This window comes from Argentina anserina, chromosome 7 (genome assembly GCF_933775445.1).
Source record: "Argentina anserina chromosome 7, drPotAnse1.1, whole genome shotgun sequence".
Classification (NCBI taxonomy): Eukaryota; Viridiplantae; Streptophyta; class Magnoliopsida; order Rosales; family Rosaceae; genus Argentina; species Argentina anserina.
Genome location: NC_065878.1, coordinates 1,551,218 through 1,573,946, shown reverse-complemented (window position 1 = coordinate 1,573,946; position 22,729 = coordinate 1,551,218). Strand labels below are relative to the sequence as shown.

At 40.6% G+C, this 22,729-nt stretch overlaps 1 protein-coding gene and 1 pseudogene across 1 annotated transcript; both read left to right on the top strand.

Annotated features, from left to right (window-relative positions):
* Positions 1 to 642: 642 nt before the first annotated feature.
* Positions 643 to 16,506, top strand: LOC126802661 (phenylacetaldehyde reductase-like; annotated as a pseudogene).
* Positions 16,507 to 17,408: 902 nt separating this feature from the next.
* On the top strand, positions 17,409 to 21,768 carry LOC126804031 (phenylacetaldehyde reductase-like). Its single transcript, XM_050531788.1, has 7 exons — positions 17,409 to 17,571; positions 17,668 to 18,275; positions 18,717 to 18,889; positions 20,080 to 20,271; positions 20,362 to 20,524; positions 20,649 to 20,832; positions 21,367 to 21,768. The coding sequence occupies exons 2-7, from the start codon at positions 18,152 to 18,154 to the stop codon at positions 21,521 to 21,523; spliced, it is 993 nt and encodes a 330-aa protein (XP_050387745.1). The 5' UTR covers positions 17,409 to 17,571; positions 17,668 to 18,151; the 3' UTR covers positions 21,524 to 21,768.
* The last annotated feature ends 961 nt before the right edge of the window (positions 21,769 to 22,729 follow it).

Below are 22,729 nucleotides of genomic sequence, written 5' to 3'. Positions count from 1 at the left end.
ACAAGTTCTTTATGACCATTCTCTTGCGTGTCGTCGGAAATATTACCAGCAAGATTTCCATTCTTTGCCATTGTGTCGAGCTAGCCTCTTGATCGAACATGTCTATGATATCACCTGTCACAAGCTTACTCCTTCGTTATGCTACTCATGCGACCTTAGCAACTCCCTTATGCTAAGTTAGCCTTACTCTCGCAATCGCCCTGCCAGAACAATTGAAAGGCAAAGAGAAAATCTCTTAAGAGAACTTGTATTGAACAAGGAAAGAAAGCTTACAAGTATGCTTGATGGCTTCTTGCTTGATGATCCAAATGTGAGGGGTGTCTTGCTATTTATAGGCCTCCTCATCCTACCTCTATAGTTCTAGAGAATTCTAGGACTATGTACAGTGTAGATGACTCTAGAGAATTCTATACAAGTCTACACAAGCCTAAGATGCACCATGAGTATGCTAGAAAATTCTGGAGTGGTCTTGTTCCCTTAGCCTGTCCATGGTTATAGAGAAATCCAGAGATGTCCCAAGGCTTCCCATTCTTCCGGAGACTTACAACACCTTCTAGGACCTTCTATGAGTTTCCAAAGAGTTCCGCCATATTCCGGATTCGCCTAGAATGCTGAAGTGTCTTCCATAACCTTCCTTGAGCCATGCTTGCTTTAAAAATGCTTAAGGTAAAATTTGGCTATGTTTGGTTGGATGTGACACTCCGGTTAAATAGCATCATGGCTGGTGAGTGGTGAAGCTCTTATTACAACGAGGTTATACCGTCAAAGCCACCGTTCATGACCCAAGTCAGTACTACAATCTCTACCAGCCGTTCAACTTTCATCAGTATCTTTGTCCTTTCATTGTCATGTATTTTTTGTTAACAAATTAAAGTTTAGGAACTAAGTCCGGATTCTTCCTTCACTTTGTCCAGTGGTATACGGTGTTGTTTACGATGGTTAGCCATACATGTTGGTTTGGCAAAAGTCTAAAACCTTATTAATTATTTTCAAAGACTGATTAATTTGTTTGAATGCCAAATTGTATAGGCACTACAATTCTGTGTTTTCATATATGATACCAGAATTTGACTGCTCCGTACTAACGTTTATACGTGCGTACATGTATGTGACAGACGAAGCAAAGAAAAAAGAGCATTTGCTTTCACTTGATGGAGCTAAGGAAAGGCTTCATTTGTTCAAAGCAGACTTATTAGAAGAAGGATATTTCGATCCTGTCATTGATGGGTGTGTAGGTGTTTTTCATACAGCATCCCCTGTCCTATTTTCATCTACTAATCCACAAGTTAGTCGAAATATAAGTTACATGACAGACATAATGATGATGGTTAAGAAGAACACCAGATAAATAGTAGCATAGAGGAGCATGTGTTTGTGTACCTGTACTAGTGAAAATAATCAACATAATATTCAATCTCACTTATTCTATGTGAAAATAGCAACGATCCCTTATCTCTATATCATACAGACGGATATAATTGACCCTGCAGTAAAGGGAACCGTAGAACGCGAATTTGAAAACAAACAAGAGTGCAGACACGTGTACAAATAAAATATAATTTATTGATAATCAAGCGCGGGGTTACAATCTTTGTGAACTCCTCTGATTCTATCTCCGTATGTAACTTGGCTCAAGGGTGACGTGCACTTGATCTTGAGAATTTGAGTTTGATTTGGATTTGGATTTGATGAAGAACGATCGATTTGGTGGCTTGATGATTCTTCGTGGACTTGAGTTTGGATTTGGATTTGATGAAGAACGAGCGATTTGGTAGCTTGATGATTCTTCGTGGACTTGGGGGACTTCGGGATTTCTCGAGAGTGATATTGCTCTCTTCCTCCCCAATGTCAAAAATCCCCCCTCTTTATGTTGAAAGGGGTATTTATAGTGTCAAGAATATTCTATTTTATAGAATATTTTAATGACACTAAAATAATAATATTTCTTTAGTTGTATAATTAAATCAATATGTATTTTCTGATTAATTTAAAATTAGTTATGAGACTAACTAAATTAAACATATTCAAATAATTGATTTAATTATAACTGCAAAGAAATTTATTAATTTAATCAAATGTCCGATTACCATTTCGGTTATCAATGACATTCAATTTCCAATTAAAGTCGGAATCACGTAGCTTTGATTACGATCATCCGTTGATGTGCTGACGCGAATTTTATTCGGGTCCGTACTGACTTTGTTAACTTTTGGGCCACGTGTGCAATTTTGTCGGGTTCTTGGTCGATTTAATCATTTAATGAAAATGATTTACTTCATTAAATTTCTTGTGTCTACAAATGCTCCCACTTCAAGTCGTGCTGCAGACATGTCGTCATCACGTGCCGAAAGTGCAGCTTGAAGTATGTACTTTAATTTAGAGAATTTGTGGAGCTAGCTTTTGGGACTCCGCAAATTTTGTAGTAATCTTTCCTTATCACTTCCGAGGTTTAGTTCATCACAAAGGGAAATTACTGTTTTTCCCGTCGATTTATTTGATTTGGTGTTGATTTGGCATGGTTTGACTATTTATTGATGATCATTGACAATTCATCTCTAGCATTTATTGCTCAGCAGTGTTGGCTTTTTTTCCTCTGCCTGCATTAATGGGTTGCATTGATTGCTCAGCAGTGTTGGTCTTTTTTTCTCTGCCTGCATTAATGAGCTGCATGCTTGCCTATTTATTCTCCTGCAATCTTCTAGTTCAACACAAGCTGTTCAGTTTTCATCTTCATCTTCAACTTGGAGTTCTTCCGTTCTGCCACTCCAGCAACTGAAGGCCACGTATGCAAGGTAGTTTTCTATTTCCCTTTTTTTGCCCGTAGCTTCTTGGCAAAATTCATGCCTTTCAACAATTAATATGCAGAAATTTTGAATTTTGATCCATTCAATCCAGAAAGCTAACAACAAGACTTCACGACAGGTATCGAGAATAAAAGAATCAAGCAGAAGCAGCCTTTACGATCAAAGCACGAAGAACAACACGGCTTCAAGAATTTCCAAAATCCAAATTCCTCAAATCATCATCCAATCCAATAACTAATTACACATACTTGTTTAGCACGAAGAGGAGAAGAAGAAAAGTACCGGAGTTGACCCAAACGGTGCCCGGAGAGGTGATCGGAGACGCCGGAAAGAGCCGACTGTCTCTCCCTTTGTTCTCCTGTTTCCGGCGGCGGCGAGGCCATCCAAGGCCGGAGATTGGGGTTACAAGAGTGCGGATGTAAGCTTATGTGAATTTCTGGGTTTCACGGTGAGTTTTGATAAAAAAAACTGGGCTGGTATAATCCTGTGGGGGCATGCCCGCAGGCTTACGGTGCAACCCCTTTTTTTTTTTACTTTGACCTCTCTTTTCTTCATGGTTTGACTTTGACCCTTTTTGTAGGATTTTGACGACAATTTGAGCGTTGCGGTCGATTTAGAAATTTGACTGATTTCGAGACGCGTTGATTTCCGGCAGATTTAAAGAACGTAAAAGACCTAATCGGTTGACTGCTCTCAATTCATAGACTTGACAGCACTCAATAAAAGCGTTTTAGGCTTTACGCATCACATTCAGCATGGCGGCTTTCAGAGTTTGAAGAACGTAAACGATCTAATCACTTGACTGCTCTCAATTCATAGACTTAACAGTACTCAATAAAAGCGTTTTAGGCTTTACGCATCACATTCAGCATGGCGGCTTTCAGAGTTTGAAGAACGTAAACGACCTAATTGCTTGACTGCTCTCAATTCATAGACTTGACAGCACTCAATAAAAGCGTTTTAGGCTTTACGCGTCACATTCAGCATGGCGGCTTTCAAAAGTTTCAAGGACGGGACGATTACTATCCTCGAGGATGTTGCAGATGAGCAACATGATGGCACCACCTTAACTGTATATCCCTCTCTTGCAGGGCCATTCGCTTTTAAAACTCCATTTTATGGCAGCTCCACTCCCGTCTCGCAGTGGACTCACGCAGTGAACCATCAAGTAGCCAGCTTTCGACCGTCTAAGTCAGGCAATGAGGAGTTAAGTTCAGACGTTTTGATGCTGAAGTCTGCACATTGTGACGAAGATGCTCACATGATGTCATTCAAGCTTCTTAACGACTCTATATCCAACAACTCTGTGTGATGGGGTGCGTTTTGAACTACCGGTGGTTTTACCTACACAGAGTGCTACTGGGAGTGGGTAGAAGATGTTTTAAGCCGAAACAAAGACCACATCAAGAAAACGGGCCTCTATCGAGCAGTGTTCGCGTCATTATTCAGCTATGATCGTTTTGCTCCCATTGTGCGAGCCTTTTGTGAGTATTGGTGCCCTCCTACAAACACTATGCACACATCGCAAGGTGAAATGTCTATATCCCTTTTGGACCTTGAGCATATTGGAGGCTTGCCTATCATTGGAATGTTTTATGACGAAGTTGTTCCACCCATTGTCGAGTTTTCTGCAAAGAGTAAAGAATGGGAGCTTCTCATCCCCAAAAGCTGTCGTTATTTGTTTCTTGCTTACCATAGACTGTGCAAGAGAGAGCGTGGCAATGTGAAGATAGCTACATGGATACAGTATTCGTACAAAGGCCTGATGAGATACAAGATGCCTATTACCAAGAGTGCATGGAATATAGGGACGCCCACTAATACTCATGATCCATCGGGTGCCATTCCGGGGATTCGCCAGCGAACTCCAGAAGATATTTCACCATTCGAGGATTTAGGCATAGAAGAAGCAAGTATGAAATCTGTTTACCTCTCTGCCTTTTATGTGTGCTGGCTTTGTTTATTCGTATTCCCGAAGAATGATCCAGGTTTTATTCGTCCGGGAGTTTTTAAGATCGCTCACAGGATGGCCCGAGGTCAACACTACTGTTTGGCAGTTCCCATGTTGGCGAATATATATCAGAGTTTAAATGCCATATCAGTCTCGAGTGATCCAGGAAGCTGTCCAACTGCGCTTCCTTTTCATTACTTGTATGGGTAGTTAGGCGAGTATTTCGGCACCCATTTCTTCTCTCGACATCCAGAAAGCTTCATGCCTTTAATGGTTCATATTTCAGGGGAATTGTCAGCAAGGCATTTCGAGGATGGACGGGCCCGTGCCTTGTTCACAGTTTGTGATAATGTTTGGATGGAACGATTTGCCAAAGTTCCAAGTGTGCGCAAACTGATCGTTGACACCCACGGAGCCCTTCCTTCAGATTCCGCCTATCTCTTCGGATTTGTGTCCCTACGGCAAGATAGTTGGCGAATAGTCGAACCATATAACCCTCAGTGATTCAGCCGACAATTCGGATATGTTCAGGGTGTTCCCGGAGGTTCCCAAAGAGATAGTCGATCCGTGCCGTTGGCTCGGACATACTCGGTTTGGGATAGTTTGACGAAGCTTGGCACAAAAGGTGAGGTAATTTTGCCTATGAAAAGTGACATCACCAAGTTTATGGTTACTCAAGACTACATCGAATGGTGGTCCAAAGTTGATCATCCTGCGTTGGAGAGGCCTATGAAGATAACCATTGTAAATTTTCCACAACAAGAGCCTCCAAAAGCTAAAGGAGACGACCGTGCGGCAACTCCTCTCCAAATTTTGGTTTCCGCCGAAGCTTTGCCCCTAGTTGAAAACTATCATATTCCACCTACTCCAGCTTTGGAAGGAATCAGATATTCAGCAGATTTCCGCCCCAAGTCGAAGGAGAAGGTTGCTACATCCAGGATACGTAGTAGAAGCAGTAGTAGTACTCATAGTGACGTGCACTTCAAACGTCAAAAGAGGGATGATGCTGGTCTTGGACCTATTTACTTCAATCCCAATAACAACTTTGATCTTGGCGGCAATTTTCTTGGGGATGTTCCTGGTCCTTCAAAACTCGTGCCTGCGCATGTTGAGGTATTCGCTGAAACCAATTTTTGTTGTATTTACTTTTGTGCTCATCCCCTTTAGCTATGTATCATATTCAACAGTTCACTTATTGCCAACTTGATCCAATTTTGTTCCTCCTAGCTTGAAGATATCGGTTATTTTGATGAAGTCTGCTCAGGTGATGGCGTTCAATTTCCTTTTAAGGAGTGTGCAGCTAACATTTTCCCAAAAAAAGACGTACGTCGGAAGGAGAGTGAACCACAGCCAGTTGACCAGAGAGGTATACGCGAATTCAGTTATATATTATTTTCCCGTATTTCTTCAATAATTTATGCTCATTTTCACCCTCATATACACAGGTTTGTCCATGGCGACGGGAACTACAAAGCCTTCAGAAAAAGCAATATTTTCTGAAGCTTCTGTGTGCGATATTGAGGTTGTGAATACAATTCAATGGCTCCGCAATATCCGCATGTGAGCAGCTGCGGAAGTTTGTGCAAAGATAGAAGGCATGATAGCGACGTATTCTCTGAAGATGATTATTGCTGGGAGGAATGAGCTTGAGATGTAGACGAATGAACTTAGCAAATATGAAGTCGACCCATCAATAATAAAAAACAAATTGAAGCAGTTGATGACAAACGCTACCATATATGACTCTGCAAGGCTTGCATACCCTCACAAATGCGCCATGGGCACTAGCGCCTAAAAATTGGGAGAGACAGAGTCTGAAATCACGACAGCCCAAGAAATTTGACAAAATAGTTTTGATCAGCATAAGTCTACACTTGAGTCCCTTGAGAACTTGAAGAAAGAACAACAGAAGCTAGAACAGACGATGGACTCGCTGGATGCAGACTTGTTTCTTCATGATGCAAGACTTGCTGATCTAGAACATAAGAAGTGCCAAATTCGAGAGATTCCAGAACTGACAGCAACAGAGATTGAAGAGGAAAAGAAGTTGCGAGCCAATTTTGAAGAACATCGTAGCAGCGTCAAGGGTTTGACCTGGATGTGATAGCTAACTTGAATGATCAGGACTTGCTCATTTTTTTTTCTTCAATCATCTTGTAATCAACCGATTTTGAAATTCAACTTACTATCAGTGAAATAAGAATTTGCTTTATGATTGGCAGACAAACCCTTATTTATATTTTAATGTGACTGAACTTAAGATTGCTATTCTCAAGCTGCCTACGTATCCTTCTAAAGAAAGAATCAAGTCATCACGTAGTTCAAGGTTTTTTTTTGTGTCTTGTGCAGTTTAGGCTTGTGCAGACTTGGAGCATTTTTTTGTTTTGTTTTATTTTTTGTGTGTCTTATGCAGTTTAAGCTCATGCAAACTTGGAGCATTCTTTGACGTTTTCAAACATGGTACTTCTTCAAGAACTTGCCGTTAATGGGACCGATCCTCCGACCGTCTTCCGCCACAATTTTGTAAGCTCCATTGGTATATACTTCTCTGACGACATAAAGACCATCCCACTTTGACTTGAATTTGGAGCCAGACTTGTGCGCCATAATGATAGGTCTTCGAACAGTAAGAACTAAATCATCAACTTTAAATGACCGTGGTCGAGAATCTTTGTTGAAGGCGTGCGACATCCGAGCTTGGTAGCATTCCAGGTGTTGTTGTGCATCAAGCCTCTTCTCGTCCAAAGCTTCTAACTCTTGAAGGTGCAACTTGACATTGTCCTCATTTGTGAGACCTTCCTGCAAAGCGATTCTCAACGATGGGATTTCTTTCTCTAATGGTAATACTGCTTCGACACCATAGACAAGAGAATAAGGTGTAGCATTTGTGGCCGTCCGATACGTCGTTCTATAAGCCCATAGAGCTTCACCCAATTTCTCGTGCCAATCCCTCTGCTTCTTGCTGATAGTTTTCTTCAGAATGTTACAAAGCGTTTTATTGAATGCTTTTGCCAAACCATTTGCTGGAGCATTGTACATTGAAGAGAAGTGAAGCTTGAAGTGGAATTTTTTGCTTAACTTTTCTGTTGCGGTATTCGAGAAGTACATGGCGTTGTCTGTGATGATGCACCGTGGTATACCATAGCGTTGTATAATGCTTCCCGTAATGAAGTCCACAACAATTTTTTTCTTTATTTCTTTCAGCGGTATCACCTCTGCCCATTTTGAGAAGGAATCTGTGGCTGCCAGAATGTACATATGACCGGCCAATGATTTTGGAGTGATGGGTCCGATTGCATCCATTCCCCAGACATCGAATGGGTGCGAAGCAATTGTCGGTTGCAACGGCTCAGGTGGCTGATGAATGAAGTTGGCATGAAACTGACAAGCTTGGAATTTTTGTGCATACTCCATATAATCCTTGACCATGGTGGGCCAATAATACCCTAGTCGTCTTACTTGAAAATGTAACTTTGGTCCTGATTGATGTGCTCCACATACTCTAGAATGAACCTCTTCCATGGCTTTGACCGCTTCATCTTTTCCTCAGCATCGAAGAAGTACTTCGTCAAATGACCTCCGATATAAAGTTTCTTTGTAGTAGAGGAAGCGCGGTGCTCGCTGCTTGATGCTCCACCTTTGCTCCGAATCTTCAGGAAGCTGGTTGTGCTCAAGATAGTCGATAAAAGGATGCCTCAAATCTTCAACATCAATGGTGTGAATTGACACTACATGAGAAATGGCACACTAGAGTGAAGGCTTTGTTGTCAGGACCCACCTTTGGCAAATTGGGATGTCCAAAATTTCGTCTCCAGACAATGCCAAGGTCGCCGCCAAGTTTTCCAATGCGTCTGGCATTTGATTTTCTTTTCGTGGCACATGTATGAGTGTAACTTTATCAAAGCCCTTCAAGAGTTGTGTGGCGAGTTGGAAATAAGGTACCAAATCTTCCTTCTTGACCTCGTAATTAGTGAGCAGTTGATGAATCACCAACTTCGAGTCTCTATACACTTTGACACTTTGGATTTTAATTTCTAATGTTGTTTGCAATCCCATTATCAAGGCTTGGTACTCTGCGACATTGTTGGAGCACAATTCCCCAAAAGTGAAAGAATAAGGCAATATCTGCTTTTGTGGAGAGACAAAGATAACACCAGCCCCTGCCTCGTCTTCCCTAGATGAGCCATCCAAAAACATCTTCCAAGTAGGGAGGACCTCTGCAAGGAAGATTTCCTCGTCCGGGAATTCATCTGAGATTTCCCAATCCGCTGGAATAGGGTGGTCTACCAGGAAGTCGGCCAATGCCTGTCCTTTCAGTTCTTTAGCGGGCACATATATGATGTCGTATTTGTTCAATAGTAATGCCCACTTAGCCATGCGTCCAGTTAGAACTGGTTTAGATAATATGAACTTAACTGGATCGGCTCGCGCCACCAAGTGCATTGTGTAAGCTTGCATGTAATGTCTTAACTTTTCAATGGCGAAGACGAGTGCAAGACACATCTTCTCTATCAGGGGATAATTTAGCACATGTCCGGTGAGTGTCTGACTCAAGTAGTACAAGGCTTTCTCCTTTTTGGCTTCATTTTCTTGGGCAAGAAGGGCCCCAAGTGATCTCTCTTGAGCGGCGATGTAAAGGATAAGAGGTTTCCCGGCGATAGGTGCACCCAACACCGGAGGATTCGCCAGGTATTTCTTTATGCTCTCAAAGGCATTGCGACAAGCTTCATCCCATACAAATGGAACATCTTTCTTCATTAGTCGACTGAATGGTTGGCAACCGCCCGCCAGGTTCGATATGAACTGTCTGATGAAGGCAAGTCGTCCTTGGCGGCTTTTCAACTCGCACAAATTTCTTGGCTCTGGCATTTTCTGCATGGCTTTAACTTTTTGATTGGTCTACCTCGATGCCTTGGTGCTTCACGATGAATCCAAGAAATTTTCTGGAACTGACGCCGAAGGCACACTTCAAATGATTCATTTTTAACTGGTACTCCCGTAACCTGTCGAACACTCTCCGTAGATCTTGCAGGTGATCACTCCTTTTCTTTGTTTTGACAACCAAATCATCAACATAGCATTCTACATACTTGTGTAGCATGTCACCGAAAATTTTCTACATAGCACGTTGGTACGTTTTACCGGCATTTTTTAACCCGAATGGCATGACCTTATAGCAATAAATTCCTTTGGGAGTTCGAAATGCACTAAGTTCCTCATCCTCCAAGGCCATCTTTATCTGATTGTAACCTGATGATCTGTCCATGAATGACAAAGCCTCATGCCCGGTTGTCGCATCTACCATGAGCTCTATGATTGGTAGAGGGAAATCATCTTTTGGACATGCCTCATTTAAGTCACGAAAGGCTACACAAATGCGGATGTGTCTGTTCTTCTTCTTGACGGGAACAATGTTTGTGATCCACTTGGGATATTGAACCTCTCTAATGAAACCTGCAGCAATCAAAATATTCTTTGTGTTTGTTTGGTTGGCCGAGCCTCCGGTTTGACAGCAAGTCGATAAACTGCTACCTTTGGATCCAGGCCGGGCATTTCTTTGTACGTCCAAGCAAAGACATCTTTGTACTCGAGCAACAGATCAAGATATTCTTTTTTGCTTTTTCGGAACTTAAAGACGCACTCACAAAAATAGGTCTTGAGTCTTTTTCTGTTTCCAAGTTAATCTCCTTAAGTTCGTCCATAGTGGCTTGCCCCCCCCCCCCCCCGGTCTTCAAGTTCTAGAGGAGCTTCGTCTACTTCAATTTCAAAATCTTCCTGATCGTCTTCCTCTACGGCATCTACTTCTGCCACCTTGATATGATAAGAGGTTTGGACAATGTCATCCTCATCACCATTACCGAGGTCCCTATCTCCTTTTTGGTCACACAATGCCTCTTCATGTGTGACGGGATAAGACTTCGGATTTCTTTGCTCTCCGCTCGACTATAAGTCGTTTTCCTCTTGCATATCTATCGTTCCTTAGGTTCTTAGATCCTTTCCAATGCAGGCTTTCGCAGAATGAGGTTTGACTCTCTCTTATCTTTGTCTGAACTTGACATCCTTTTAAATACGGAAGGCCGAGTGGTTGTACTACCGATGCGATTGAAGACCGAACCTCTACTTGCTGTTATGTTCACACAGTCAAAAACTGACACCCTTGTGGTTGATCCTTCAATACGTTCTAATATTGCTCTTCGGGGATCTGGACGAATGCAATCGAACGACGAAATGCGAGGGGTTGACTGAACCTCTTGACTTTTCTCTTTAACTACCTCTACACTAATATGTTGCACATTGGCTCACTCCGCCTTTCTTATTCCTGAAATTCTGATTGGCTTGCTCGAAGCGAAACTGAGACTAGCTTTAGAAGAATCAAATGTTGCCCCTTGCTCTCTTAACTTCTTTTGTGGCTCATCGAGCTCATACGCCATCTTTGCTGCATCTTGATCGTCCTTTTTGCTTGATGAACCGAATTCGTATCTGGCCTTTTCTAACAGCTTGTATGCGTTAGGATCGAACCATTCACTCGTTCTTTTCTCTGGCAGCAATCCATGTTCCGTCTTACCTTGAATTGGTTTGACAAACCCCTTCAGTGGCTACTTTGTAGGATTTCGGTTGCTCACCTTTATCAATGGCAATGTTGATTCCTCCCTCAACAACTTCACATCATCCTTTTCTAATTTTCGTGGACACTCTTGTGACTTTGTCCCCACATATGGAGACTCCCCCTCCCTTCATCTAGACATCGGAACATAGCTAAGGATCAGAAAGGCATGGCTGGCTTTTCTTTCCGCATACGATGTTGCTGCTTCAGATGAGGCTTTTTGCGACACTTCACCATGAAACTTAATGTCTCTTGATTTGGCGTCATTCTACCTAAAGTTAGTGGCTTTCCCCGTAGAGGGTACTCTGGCCAGAAAGACTTCTTTCATTGACTCCTCATCCGTGTAGAATTTAGAATCCGCAAAGTATGATTCAGCTTCTGTGAATGGTTTGGTATCTCCTGCCACGATTTTCACACCTCCGCGATAGAACTTGAAGCATTGGTGTAAAGTAGATGACACGATGCCATTTTCATGCACCCATGGTCGTCCCAACAACAAGTTGTACGAGGTCTTCGCATCGATGACATGAAACAAAGTGTCCGATGTCCATGTCTGGTCTGATCATTCCTATCGCTCTTTATCCTCCTTGGTTGAAACCTTGGATCATGAGACGAGTCCTTGATAACTTATCAACGTTGATGCCGAGTTGAGACATGGTTGACTTAGACATGATATTTATTGCTGACCCTTTGTCTATGAGCATGCGATTCAACTTCCGCTCTCGCATGTACCCTGTCACAAAAAGAGGCCGATTATGTGGCTTAGAGCCCAAGTGGAGGTTATCGTCTGTGAAGTGAATGTTATCACAATATGCATCACACGCGCCACATTCCTTCATGCTTGTGGAGTGTATTCCTATGTCGATGAGCAACTCCACAAGTCAGAGGGGTTAAGTTGGAAAGGTAAACTCTCCAATTGTTTCAACACCTCATTTTTCTTTAACACTTGACTTGCACCTATTTCTCTTGTTTCAAACTTTTCGTCTCCTTCGGAGCTAACTTCACAACTTGTGGCCATTGAAGTGACATTCGATTGTTTTGTAGGCAATTGCTCTATTGACAAGTTCTAGCAAAGAGCCTTCCACAAATATGGAACGACTTTCGTTTCAAAACGTCCTCGTTCGTTCTCCTCCCGTCGTGGAGGTGATTTCTTATGACTTGGTCGGGCAACCGGTGAGTTTGACATCATACCTTTGCGAGTTCTTCTCTGAGTGACCAATATCCATCCTTCATCATAGACATTAAAGGCAACTTGGAGGATAGATGTGGAAGCAGGACATTGTTTAACTTCTTTGGTCTTCTTATGTTCGCACGCCTGCTTTATAAAATATAACGGTGCTTTTATCGGGTGAAAAGAGAGTGGAACTGGCTTGAACAACCCGAATGTTACAGTAGTACAATTGACTTCAGCAACGTCGTCAATGTCCAGCTCAATCTTCCCTTGCTTGGCGAGGTTCATTATCAAATCCTTGAGAACAAAGCATTTCTCTATATGGTGACTAACGAGGCGATGATATTTGCAATACTTCGGCTCATTGACTCGATGCATTTCTTCTGGACGTTTCCACTCCGAAAGCTCTATTATCTTGTTTTCGAGAAGATCCTCTAACATGCCCGCCATATCAGAGTCTGGGAACGGGTATGTCTTTCGCTCCATCTCCTTCAACGTGCATTTACTCCTATCGTAGGTTCGAGGAGGTTCCACCTTATTGAACTCTTTCTTATCCCGCGTAGAGATCTTAAACGATGCAGTATTGATGACCATTGATTCTTTGGAGGGCTTCTTCACAACCTTGTCAAATCTGCTTCCGAAGACTTTGTCTTTTCGTTGGTCTACCAGAGTTTCATTCTTTTCCTTAAGACTTTCCAAGCTTAGCTCCATTTCGTGGGCTCGAATAGCCAACTCTTTGAAAGAACGAGGCTTGATTCCTTGCAAGGTGTATAGCAAATCAAAGTGCATACCTTGGATGCACATTTCAATGGCTGACACCTCTGACAGTCGGTCCTTGCAATCAAGGCTAAGTGAGCTCCATATATTGATGTAACCGATCGCGGGTTCATCCTTTCCTTGCTTCGTGTTAGTTAGCTCCATCATGCTCACCGTCTACCTTGTACTATAGAATCGATTAAGGAACTCACGCTCCATTTGGTCCCAACTGTCGACATACTCCGGCTCTAAGTCTGTATACCACTCGAAGGCATTTCCCTTCAACGAGCGAACAAACTGCTTGACAAGGTGATCGCCTTCTGTCCCGGCGTTACTGCAAGTCTCCACGAAGTGGGCGACGTGTTGCTTTGGGTTCCCTTTACCTTCAAATTGTTGGAAATTTGGTGGTTGATACCCCCGCAACATCCTTAAGTTGTCGATCCTCTTAGTGTAAGGTTTGGAGTAAGTGAGGGAGTCATGAGAAGGACCTCCATATTGAGCTCGAATTGAGCTCGAATTGAGTTGGTGATGATGTCCTGCAATTGCTGGAGTGATAAGGAACCAAGCGAGTCGCCATCGTTCTTGGACGTTTTCCCCTTTTCATTTACTTTGCTCCTGCCAGGCGACCCTTTGGTGGAGTTCTCATCATTGGATCGTCCAACTTGCTATAGAGCTCAGCGATTTGCACATCCTTTTCTTCAACTGTTCGGGTGAGTTTTTCAACCATCTCGAACATATTGGAGAGTTGCTCCTCGATTGTGGATGCCCCCGTCACCAAGACCTGCGCATTGTCAGAAGAGGATTCATGTGCCATAGAATGAAAGTTATCGCCATCTTCTTTGGGACTTCCATGGTATGACGGCGTGCTTGATTCATTATCAGAGAAAACATCTTCCAGGATAGGGACATCACCATGAACGGATAGAGGATATTGCTCATTTGGCTCCTTCTCCTTTGACACTTGCTTCTTCCCACTTTGGGAGGCATGCTTTATTGCTCTCAAGCTCTCCAAGGTGATGACTGGTTGACCAGGCTTACTAGCAAGTGCCATAAATGTCGTGGGTTGAGCTCTAGCCACGCTCCAGGTGACAAGGGCAATCGGTTCACTCTTTGATTTGGAGTATGTTTGTTTGGAGTTCTTGACCGGCTTGGCCTCTCCGCTTGACCTCGCGGTTGTGGACTTAGATTTCTTTGTTAGGATAGCTTGGTTGTTCTTGGAAGCCATCGCACAAACGGATTTGAAGATTTCTTCAAAGAAGGAGATGAGAGGCCAAAAATGTCCCACTGGGCGTGCCAATTTGTAAAACGCAAATCTGAAAACAAACAAGAGTGCAGACACGTGTACAAATAAAATGTAATTTATTGATAATCAAGCGCGGGGTTACAATCTTTGTGAACTCCTCTGATTCTATTTCCGTATGTAACTTGGCTCAAGGGTGACGTGCACTTGATCTTGAGAATTTGAGTTTGATTTGGATTTGGATTTGATGAAGAACGATCGATTTGGTGGCTTGATGATTCTTCGTGGACTTGAGTTTGGATTTGGATTTGATGAAGAACGAGCGATTGATAGCTTGATGATTCTTCGTGGACTTGAGTTTGGATTTGGATTTGATGAAGAACGAGCGATTTGGTAGCTTGATGATTCTTCGTGGACTTGGGAGACTTCGGGATTTCTCGAGAGTGATATTGCTCTCTTCCTCCCCAATGTCAAAAATCCTCCACTCTTTATGTTGAAAGGAGTATTTATAGTGTCAAGAATATTCTATTTTATAGAATATTTTAATGACACTAAAATAATAATATTTCTTTAGTTGTATAATTAAATCAATATGTATTTTCTGATTAATTTAAAATTAGTTATGAGAATAACTAAATTAAACAGATTCAAAAAATTGATTTAATTATAACCGCAAAGAAATTTATTAATTTAATCAAATGACCGATTACCATTTCGGTTGTCAATGACATTCAATTTCCAATTAAAGTCGGAATCACGTAGCTTTGATTACGATCATCCGTTGATGTGCTGACGCGAATTTTATTCGGGTCCGTACTGACTTTGTTGACTGTTGGGCCACATGTGCAATTTTATCGGGTTCTTGGTCGATTTAATCATTTAATGAAAATGATTTACTTTATTAAATTTCTTGTGTCTACAGGAACATACAACGTTCTTAAATCATGCGCAAAATTTCCGACTGTCAAGAGAGTGGTTTTAACTTCATCTATGGCTTCAACGATAATGACGGGCAAATCTCTGACCCCAGATGTGGTAGTTGATGAAACATGGTTTTCGGATCCAATTTTCTGTGAGAAGTACAAGGTACAACTGTTTTCTACCTTCTTTGATAAGTATAAGATATGAAGGCGTGGAGCTATGAACCTATACTGATCGAACTCCTTTAATATGTTTCACTTGCATATTCAGCTATGGTATATTCTTTCAAAAACTTTCTGAGCAGGCTGCTTGGAAATTTGCAAAGGAAAACGGAATTGACCTAGTTTCAATAAATCCAGGGTTTGTAATTGGTCCTTTGTTACAGCCAAATCTTAATTTATCTGTAGAGGTGATTCAGAGTCTCCTAACTGTTACACATATACTTCATCACCCATCTTTTTCTCTCTTCAGTGATTTCAATAAGAGTTACAGAGTCTGATGAAAAGTACTGTTCAAGAGTTATGAATGATTCTTGTGCTGCAAGCTAGCAGTTGATTGATTCTTATGAAGGAAAACCATTGCCGGCTTCAAATTACAGATTCGTTGATGTCAGAGATGTCACCTTTGCGCATATTCAAGCATTTGAAGTTCCTTCAGCTAGTGGAAGTTATTGCTTGGTCAGCCATATCGAGCACATTTCCGAGGCGATGAAGATCATAAGACAACTTTATCCGACTTTGAACATTATTGAAAGGTACGTTGTCATTTACAAATTACATGAAATAGTACCGATTTCACTGATTAAGATTACTGAAGCCATCCCACTAAATTTCTCGTCTCATTGTTGGCAGAAATGAGGATGACAATAACTCTCATGGTTTTGTTCCTTCTGACCCAAGTTATCAAGTGTCCAAGGAGAGAGCAAAAAGTTTAGGAATCAACTTCTTTGCTCTTGAAGTAACGCTCAAAGACACTGTTGAAAGCCTGAAAGAGAAGGGATTCCGGAGCTCATATTGGTCAGATGTGGGCAATTCAAGGTCTTGTTCCGGAGCTCCATAAATAACGGTGAAGGTGCATGTGTAAGTTAAACTGAATATGCATATAGATTGTACTTAAGCTTAAGAATACAAACAGAGCTGCTATAGGTTATATCTCAATACGAATTTGATTAGTTGACGTGCTTGGTTGATTCTCCTCTGAGCTATCCTTGATGAGACTTCTCCAATGGGCAGAGAGATGTATTCTCAGTAGTAATCATGATAGCTAGAGCAGGGACCAAACTATTCTATATATAGGCTAATTAACATAGGTTCATTCCCATAATGTTTTTCCTATATGTATTAGCAATAGGAATAACATTCCTGATTCATGTACAGATTCACACATATCTTAATGTAATTGAGGTATGGTCAATTAATTAAGTTCACCTCAATGAAGTAGGAGTCATAGTTGAGATTTCATTGCTAAGTTCGATTGCTTGTTTCTGAACAAAGAGTAACAAGTTGTTGTACATGAAGTTGATATTGATAAGTCCAAATAATCTTACAGCATGAACATCACTCAGATCTGGAGTTGTGTAGGCAAATTCTCAGTTGTTTTTGTCATAAATCAATAAGGAGCGTTGAGGGAGAAATATATTGAGTATTTGTCAATACAACGGACGAGAATTGATTAAGTGCTTCGCATTCAATACTTGTAATTGATTCGGATCAATAGGTGAAATTGCAATGTTTAATCATTGTTGCAATAATATACGTTGCATGTAGTTACCGTTGTTGTAAAACTCCCCGTATGTGCACGAAATTCTGTGAGAAATGAGTAGACAAATTCCTATGTTAATATTTCAGTTATTAATTTATTGAATGTGTTTTTCCTTAACGTTTATTGTAACTGGGTAATAATGTCTTTTACATATCAATGCAACCAATCCACTCGGCTGGATCTAGTACCCGATTCTCAAAGCAGCCATGGTGGCGCATCGACGCCATTGATTAGTTGATTAGTTCAACAATTGGTAAAAAGCGCAGGTTGGGTTTTTGTTTCTTTTCGATTGCCAAGAAGATCCCACCATGGATCTGGAAACTTGGAAACTTGGAATCTTGGATTGAAGAAAACCAAGTAAAGGTGCGAACTTTCAATCTTCAATGTTCAGTTGATTTCATTTTTGTTATTGTTTGTATTTGATATTGAAGAGAACCCACTCTGGTTTTGTGGTTACAGAAGAGATCATGTAGAATTCCAACTCTCTGATAATAGTCGTGCTTGCTCCAAACATGGCTTATGACTTGTAAGCCAGGCGTAACAAACGTGCCCATAAAGAGCATAACTTGGTTGTTCATGGGTGGTGGCACTTGGTGAAGCAGCAGCAGCAGAGCCGGCATGCATGGACTAGCTAGCCTCAATGTTTGTCTTGCTAAAATGAACAATATTTTCAAGCGATCGATATCACCAACGTAGCTTTGTCTTAGTGGAAATAGCCTACACATCATGCCTAGAAGTGTCCAAGCGGTCACTGGTCAGCTAGGCTTCTTTGTTGGTCAGTGAAGACTTTGTCAAAGCTTAAGCTCAGACCCAGAAACAGACACTCAGAATTTGCCAAAAGAAAACCCGAAGAGAGAGAAGACGGATTGTTCATGGAGTCAACGGGACTCTGAGCATTCATCTTAACGAGAGAGAGAGAGAGAGAGAGAGAGAGAGAATCGGGATGAGTGGAGCAAAGAACGTCGTCGTTGTGTGTGTAACAGGAGCTTCTGGTTATATTGCATCATGGTTGGTCAAGCTTTTGTTACAACGAGGTTATATTGTCAAAGCCACTGTTCGGGACCTGAGTGAGTTTCAATTGCTGTGGATTGTTTTGGCATGGTCATTTGTTCTATTTACCTTATGAAAAGTTTACGATTACTTCATAGTTTAATTCTTGTTATCCTCGATCTACTTGTTTTTGACAAGGCAGGCTTTAGCTTTCATTAGCTAAATGTGAACCCAAAATCAAATTTCGTCTCATGTTCAAGTGGTTCATCCTATGCATGTATATTAGATGTTTATTTTTTTGTATTGCGAAACTTTGCTCTGTCGATCCTTGATGTGATAGCGGGTTGATATCTAGTAGTTATATTTGACCAAGTTAATGTATTAACCGAAACCTTATGCATGTTCTTGATAATGTACTTTTACAAGAACTAAACTTGTCTGCTGTTATTTATGCTTCATTTTGGGCATTGAAGTATTCTCATTTCAACTCACTAGTTATGTTTATGCATGTGCCCCAGATAATCCGAAGAAAACAGAACACTTACTTTCACTGGATGGAGCAAAACAAAGGCTTCATTTGTTCAAAGCAGATTTGCTAGAGGAAGGTTCTTTTGACCCTGTGGTTGATGGATGTGATGGTGTTTTCCATACTGCATCTCCGGTAGTGTTTTCATCAATAAGCGACCCAAAGGTTTGTTTCTTTAATTACTTTTGTACTCCAAATGTGTTGTGCCTTAATTTTTTTTTTAATGAACTGCCTATTGCTTTATGAAGTTCTTAATTTCTATTATAATGTGTAATATCCTGGTTAAGAAAACTGCAAACTTTCACGGACAAGGTTCGAAAACTTGTTAGGAGCCTAGACGACTAGGCGGCCTTATAGCAATAAAATAAAATAAAAACTCAAAATCTGAGTTGCATCGCTGAAGCCCGCCTAGCCCCGGTTAGATTCCGCGCCCTGCTAGAGGTCGCCTAGGCCCGCATAGAATCTGCCTAGGCGGCTAGGCCGCCAGCTTTTAGAACAGTGTTTGTAGAAAACTCAGGAGGCTCAGTTTTCCAGTTTGCATAATGTATTCGAATTTCAAGAAAATAAGCATAAACCAACTTAACTATCTAGTTTCGTTCAATGTAGCAAGCACCTTTCTACAATCTGACTTATTTAATAAGATATAGTATGATCGTTTTCCTCATTTTGCATTCCAATCTTCTCATTGAAGCATTGTTGGGACTAGTTTCCTTATTTGATGTACGTTCTCAATAAAACTTGGTTGAATTTGTGAAAAGAGTTTGTACTAGATTTGCAAATCTCGTAACTGGCTATCTATCAACTGGCTGTTTAATTCTTATATAAAGTTCTTTCACCCATATCAGTCATAACAAGTTGATCCAGGTGGCCAGGTGGCAGAAGTATCCACACTATGATCTTTTATGTTTAGAAGACAGATAAGAATGAGATAACTTATTAAAGAAGGCTCGTATTACTTTTCTAGCTATAGAAATAGTTGAGGCTCACTTTGCCAGTTTAATAAGTAGCATTTCAAAAGATGTATAAGCCAACAATGAATTTATTTTCTTTTGTTTATCCCCTCTCGTGGTCAGTTTGACTTATCTGTTAAGATTAGTTTATGCCAACTTCTGTCGTTTCCATTACAGCAGCAATGGGCTTAATATTTTGCTTTGTCAATTTTTCTATTGGCTTGTTTCCTCATTATTATCATCAGAACGGTGATTGGGAATAGTTTTCAAAAGACCCTTCTGATATGTCAGTCAACGTGTTTGTATATTCTTAGTGAACATCTTAATAGAAAAGGTTTAAAATTTCGTTTGTTTATAATCTATTCATGTCGAGAAGGCAATGAACTTTTGTCTCCATGTCTTCAGGCAGAACTAATTGACCCTGCTGTGAAGGGAACACTAAATGTTCTTCAATCATGCAAAAAGTTTCCGACTGTCAGGCGAGTGATTTTGACATCGTCTATGGCTTCAGTGATCATGAATGGAAAACCTCTAACCCCTGATGTTGTAGTTGATGAAACATGGTATTCAGATCCACTTCTTGCTGAGAAGCACAAGGTGAGCAGGTTCCAATTTTCATCTTGTTCCAGGTTTCACCTTCTTTAAGGTTTACAAACATCGATATGAACTTTCCGTTCACATGTCCAGCTTTGGTATCTTCTTTCAAAGACTTTAGCTGAGCAGGCAGCTTGGAAATTTGCTGAAGGAAATGGAATCGACTTGGTTTCAATAAATCCAGGGTTTGTGATTGGACCACTCTTACAGCCGGAAATTAATTTGACCGTGGAGATGATTCAGAATCTCATAACTGGTACATACTTCAGAAACTATGTTTCTCTACCTTGTATGAGTAAATTACAGTTAGAGCAAATATGAGGAAATTATTGTTTTGCTAGGTAGCATGCATTTGATGATCTTGTTCCCCTTTTATCTAGGCAAGGCAGTGACTGCATCAAGTTACAGATTCATTGATGTTAGAGATGTTGCCTCTGCTCATATTCAAGCATTTGAAGTTCCTTCAGCTACAGGAAGATACTGTTTAGCCAGCCATGCCGCAAAAAATTCCGAGACTCTAGAGATTATACGACAACTGTATCCCACTTTGCACATTTTCGAAAGGTAAAGTTTACAAATGCCTAGCTGATGCAGGTTTCACTAATTTAGATTACCATCCAATTGGAACCTATCGACCCTTCATCCTACTACATGTTTCATGCTATGGGAAATTCTGTTATTAACGGTACTGTCAAGTTGGACTCTTACTCTAAGGTTAAATCGTGTTTAAATGTCATGTCGGTAGTCTAGCAACATAACATGCATGATATCTAATGGCCCTAAGTGGTCGAGTCACAGTCCTACCTATATTTAGTCGCATCACAGTTTAGCACGTATCAATCATTTATCAACCTTGATTTGTCTGGTCAGCCATTTCAGTTGCAAGACCATATGGCTGCAAAAAATTTACTATTATATATTAGATTATCTTATATGTAAGCTTTGTCAATGTGCATTTAGAGTGGTCGCACTGCCACCTTACTGTTTTTGAAGCATTTACAAAATTTACACTGTTTCAGAACTTTGAGTACTCGATGAATATGGCAAACTTCTCATGGATTTTTTCTTGTTCTATTCTCTTTTCGTCATTAATGGCAGATGTGAGGATGAAAATCGTTCTTATCTTCCTTCTGATCCGGAGTATCAAGTATCGAAGGAGAAAGCAAAAGGTCTGGGCATTAGTTTTTATCCATTTGAAGTAACTCTGAAGGACACTCTTGAAAGCTTGAAAGAGAAGGGCTTCCTCAACGTATGATGTATCCAATTGACATCAATCACATCATCTTGTTAGTCATTTACTGGCGGATGAAATGCGGTTTATGCTCAGCTAGGGAGATTTAATGACGGATGATATATATATAAGTACTGTCTCCAGGCTTCCTAATTATTCTATCAATAATGCTTATGAATAGTCAGAATAGATAATAAATTTCTAAATACAAACACGTTGACTGGGTATTTATAATAATTTTTCCTATCAGAATTCCCAAGTTCCAGTTTGCTTCTTTTCCTTCCTAGCCTTCTGTAGTGTTGTCGCAAACCCAACAGTAAACTTTGAATCAACTGAGACTAAACCCTCACTCCATCCCCGATGGAAGCTATAAATCGTTGCTTTTATTCACATACCCATTAAATTCACTGCCTTCAAAGGCACAATCATTGATCTTCCTTACCAACTCAAATTCTTTGATAACCAACCTAATGACATGCCTCAGATTTTGTGAGCAGAATCTTTATCCTTCTCAAACTTGGTCAAATTCCAGTCAGAAGCCCACATCTTGGCTCCCGAATTCAAACAAAAAGGAGATATCTAGCTATAAAAGATGGATTTTTTTTTCAGAGATGTATATATACCAGATATGAGGTAATTTTAGCTTTCCGGAGTTGTTAGACCAAATCTTTCACCAAGTATCATCTGGTTCCTCAGCTCATATTAGCCTAAACCTTATGCATGCTCGTGTTCTTGATAAGAAAGTAAGAAACTTGAACTTGTCTATTGATATGTGCTTGATATATTCTCAATTCAACTCACTAGGTGTGGTTGTGTATGCCTAGACAATCCGAAGAAAACAGAACACTTGCTTAAACTGGATGGAGCAAAAGAAAGGCTTCATTTGTTGAAGGATCTTTTGATCCTGTGGTTGATGGATGTGACGGTATTTTCCATGGTATTTTCCATACCGCATCTCCTGCAATATTTTCATCAATCAGCAACGCACAGGTTCATCTCTTAAATTACGTTCGCACTTCAAATGTGTTACCATTCTCTTAACTGCTAATTGCGTTAAATATTTAATTTTTCCTTCATATTGTTTAGTATTCTGACTAAGAAATTTTATCTAAGACTAAGTGTAAACACTCCAGTAGAAAATTCCAGGAGGCTGGGTTTGCTAGTTTACATTTTGAATTAGAATTTCAAGAAAAGATTTATAAACCAACTAAAGTACTTTCCTTTTTCCAA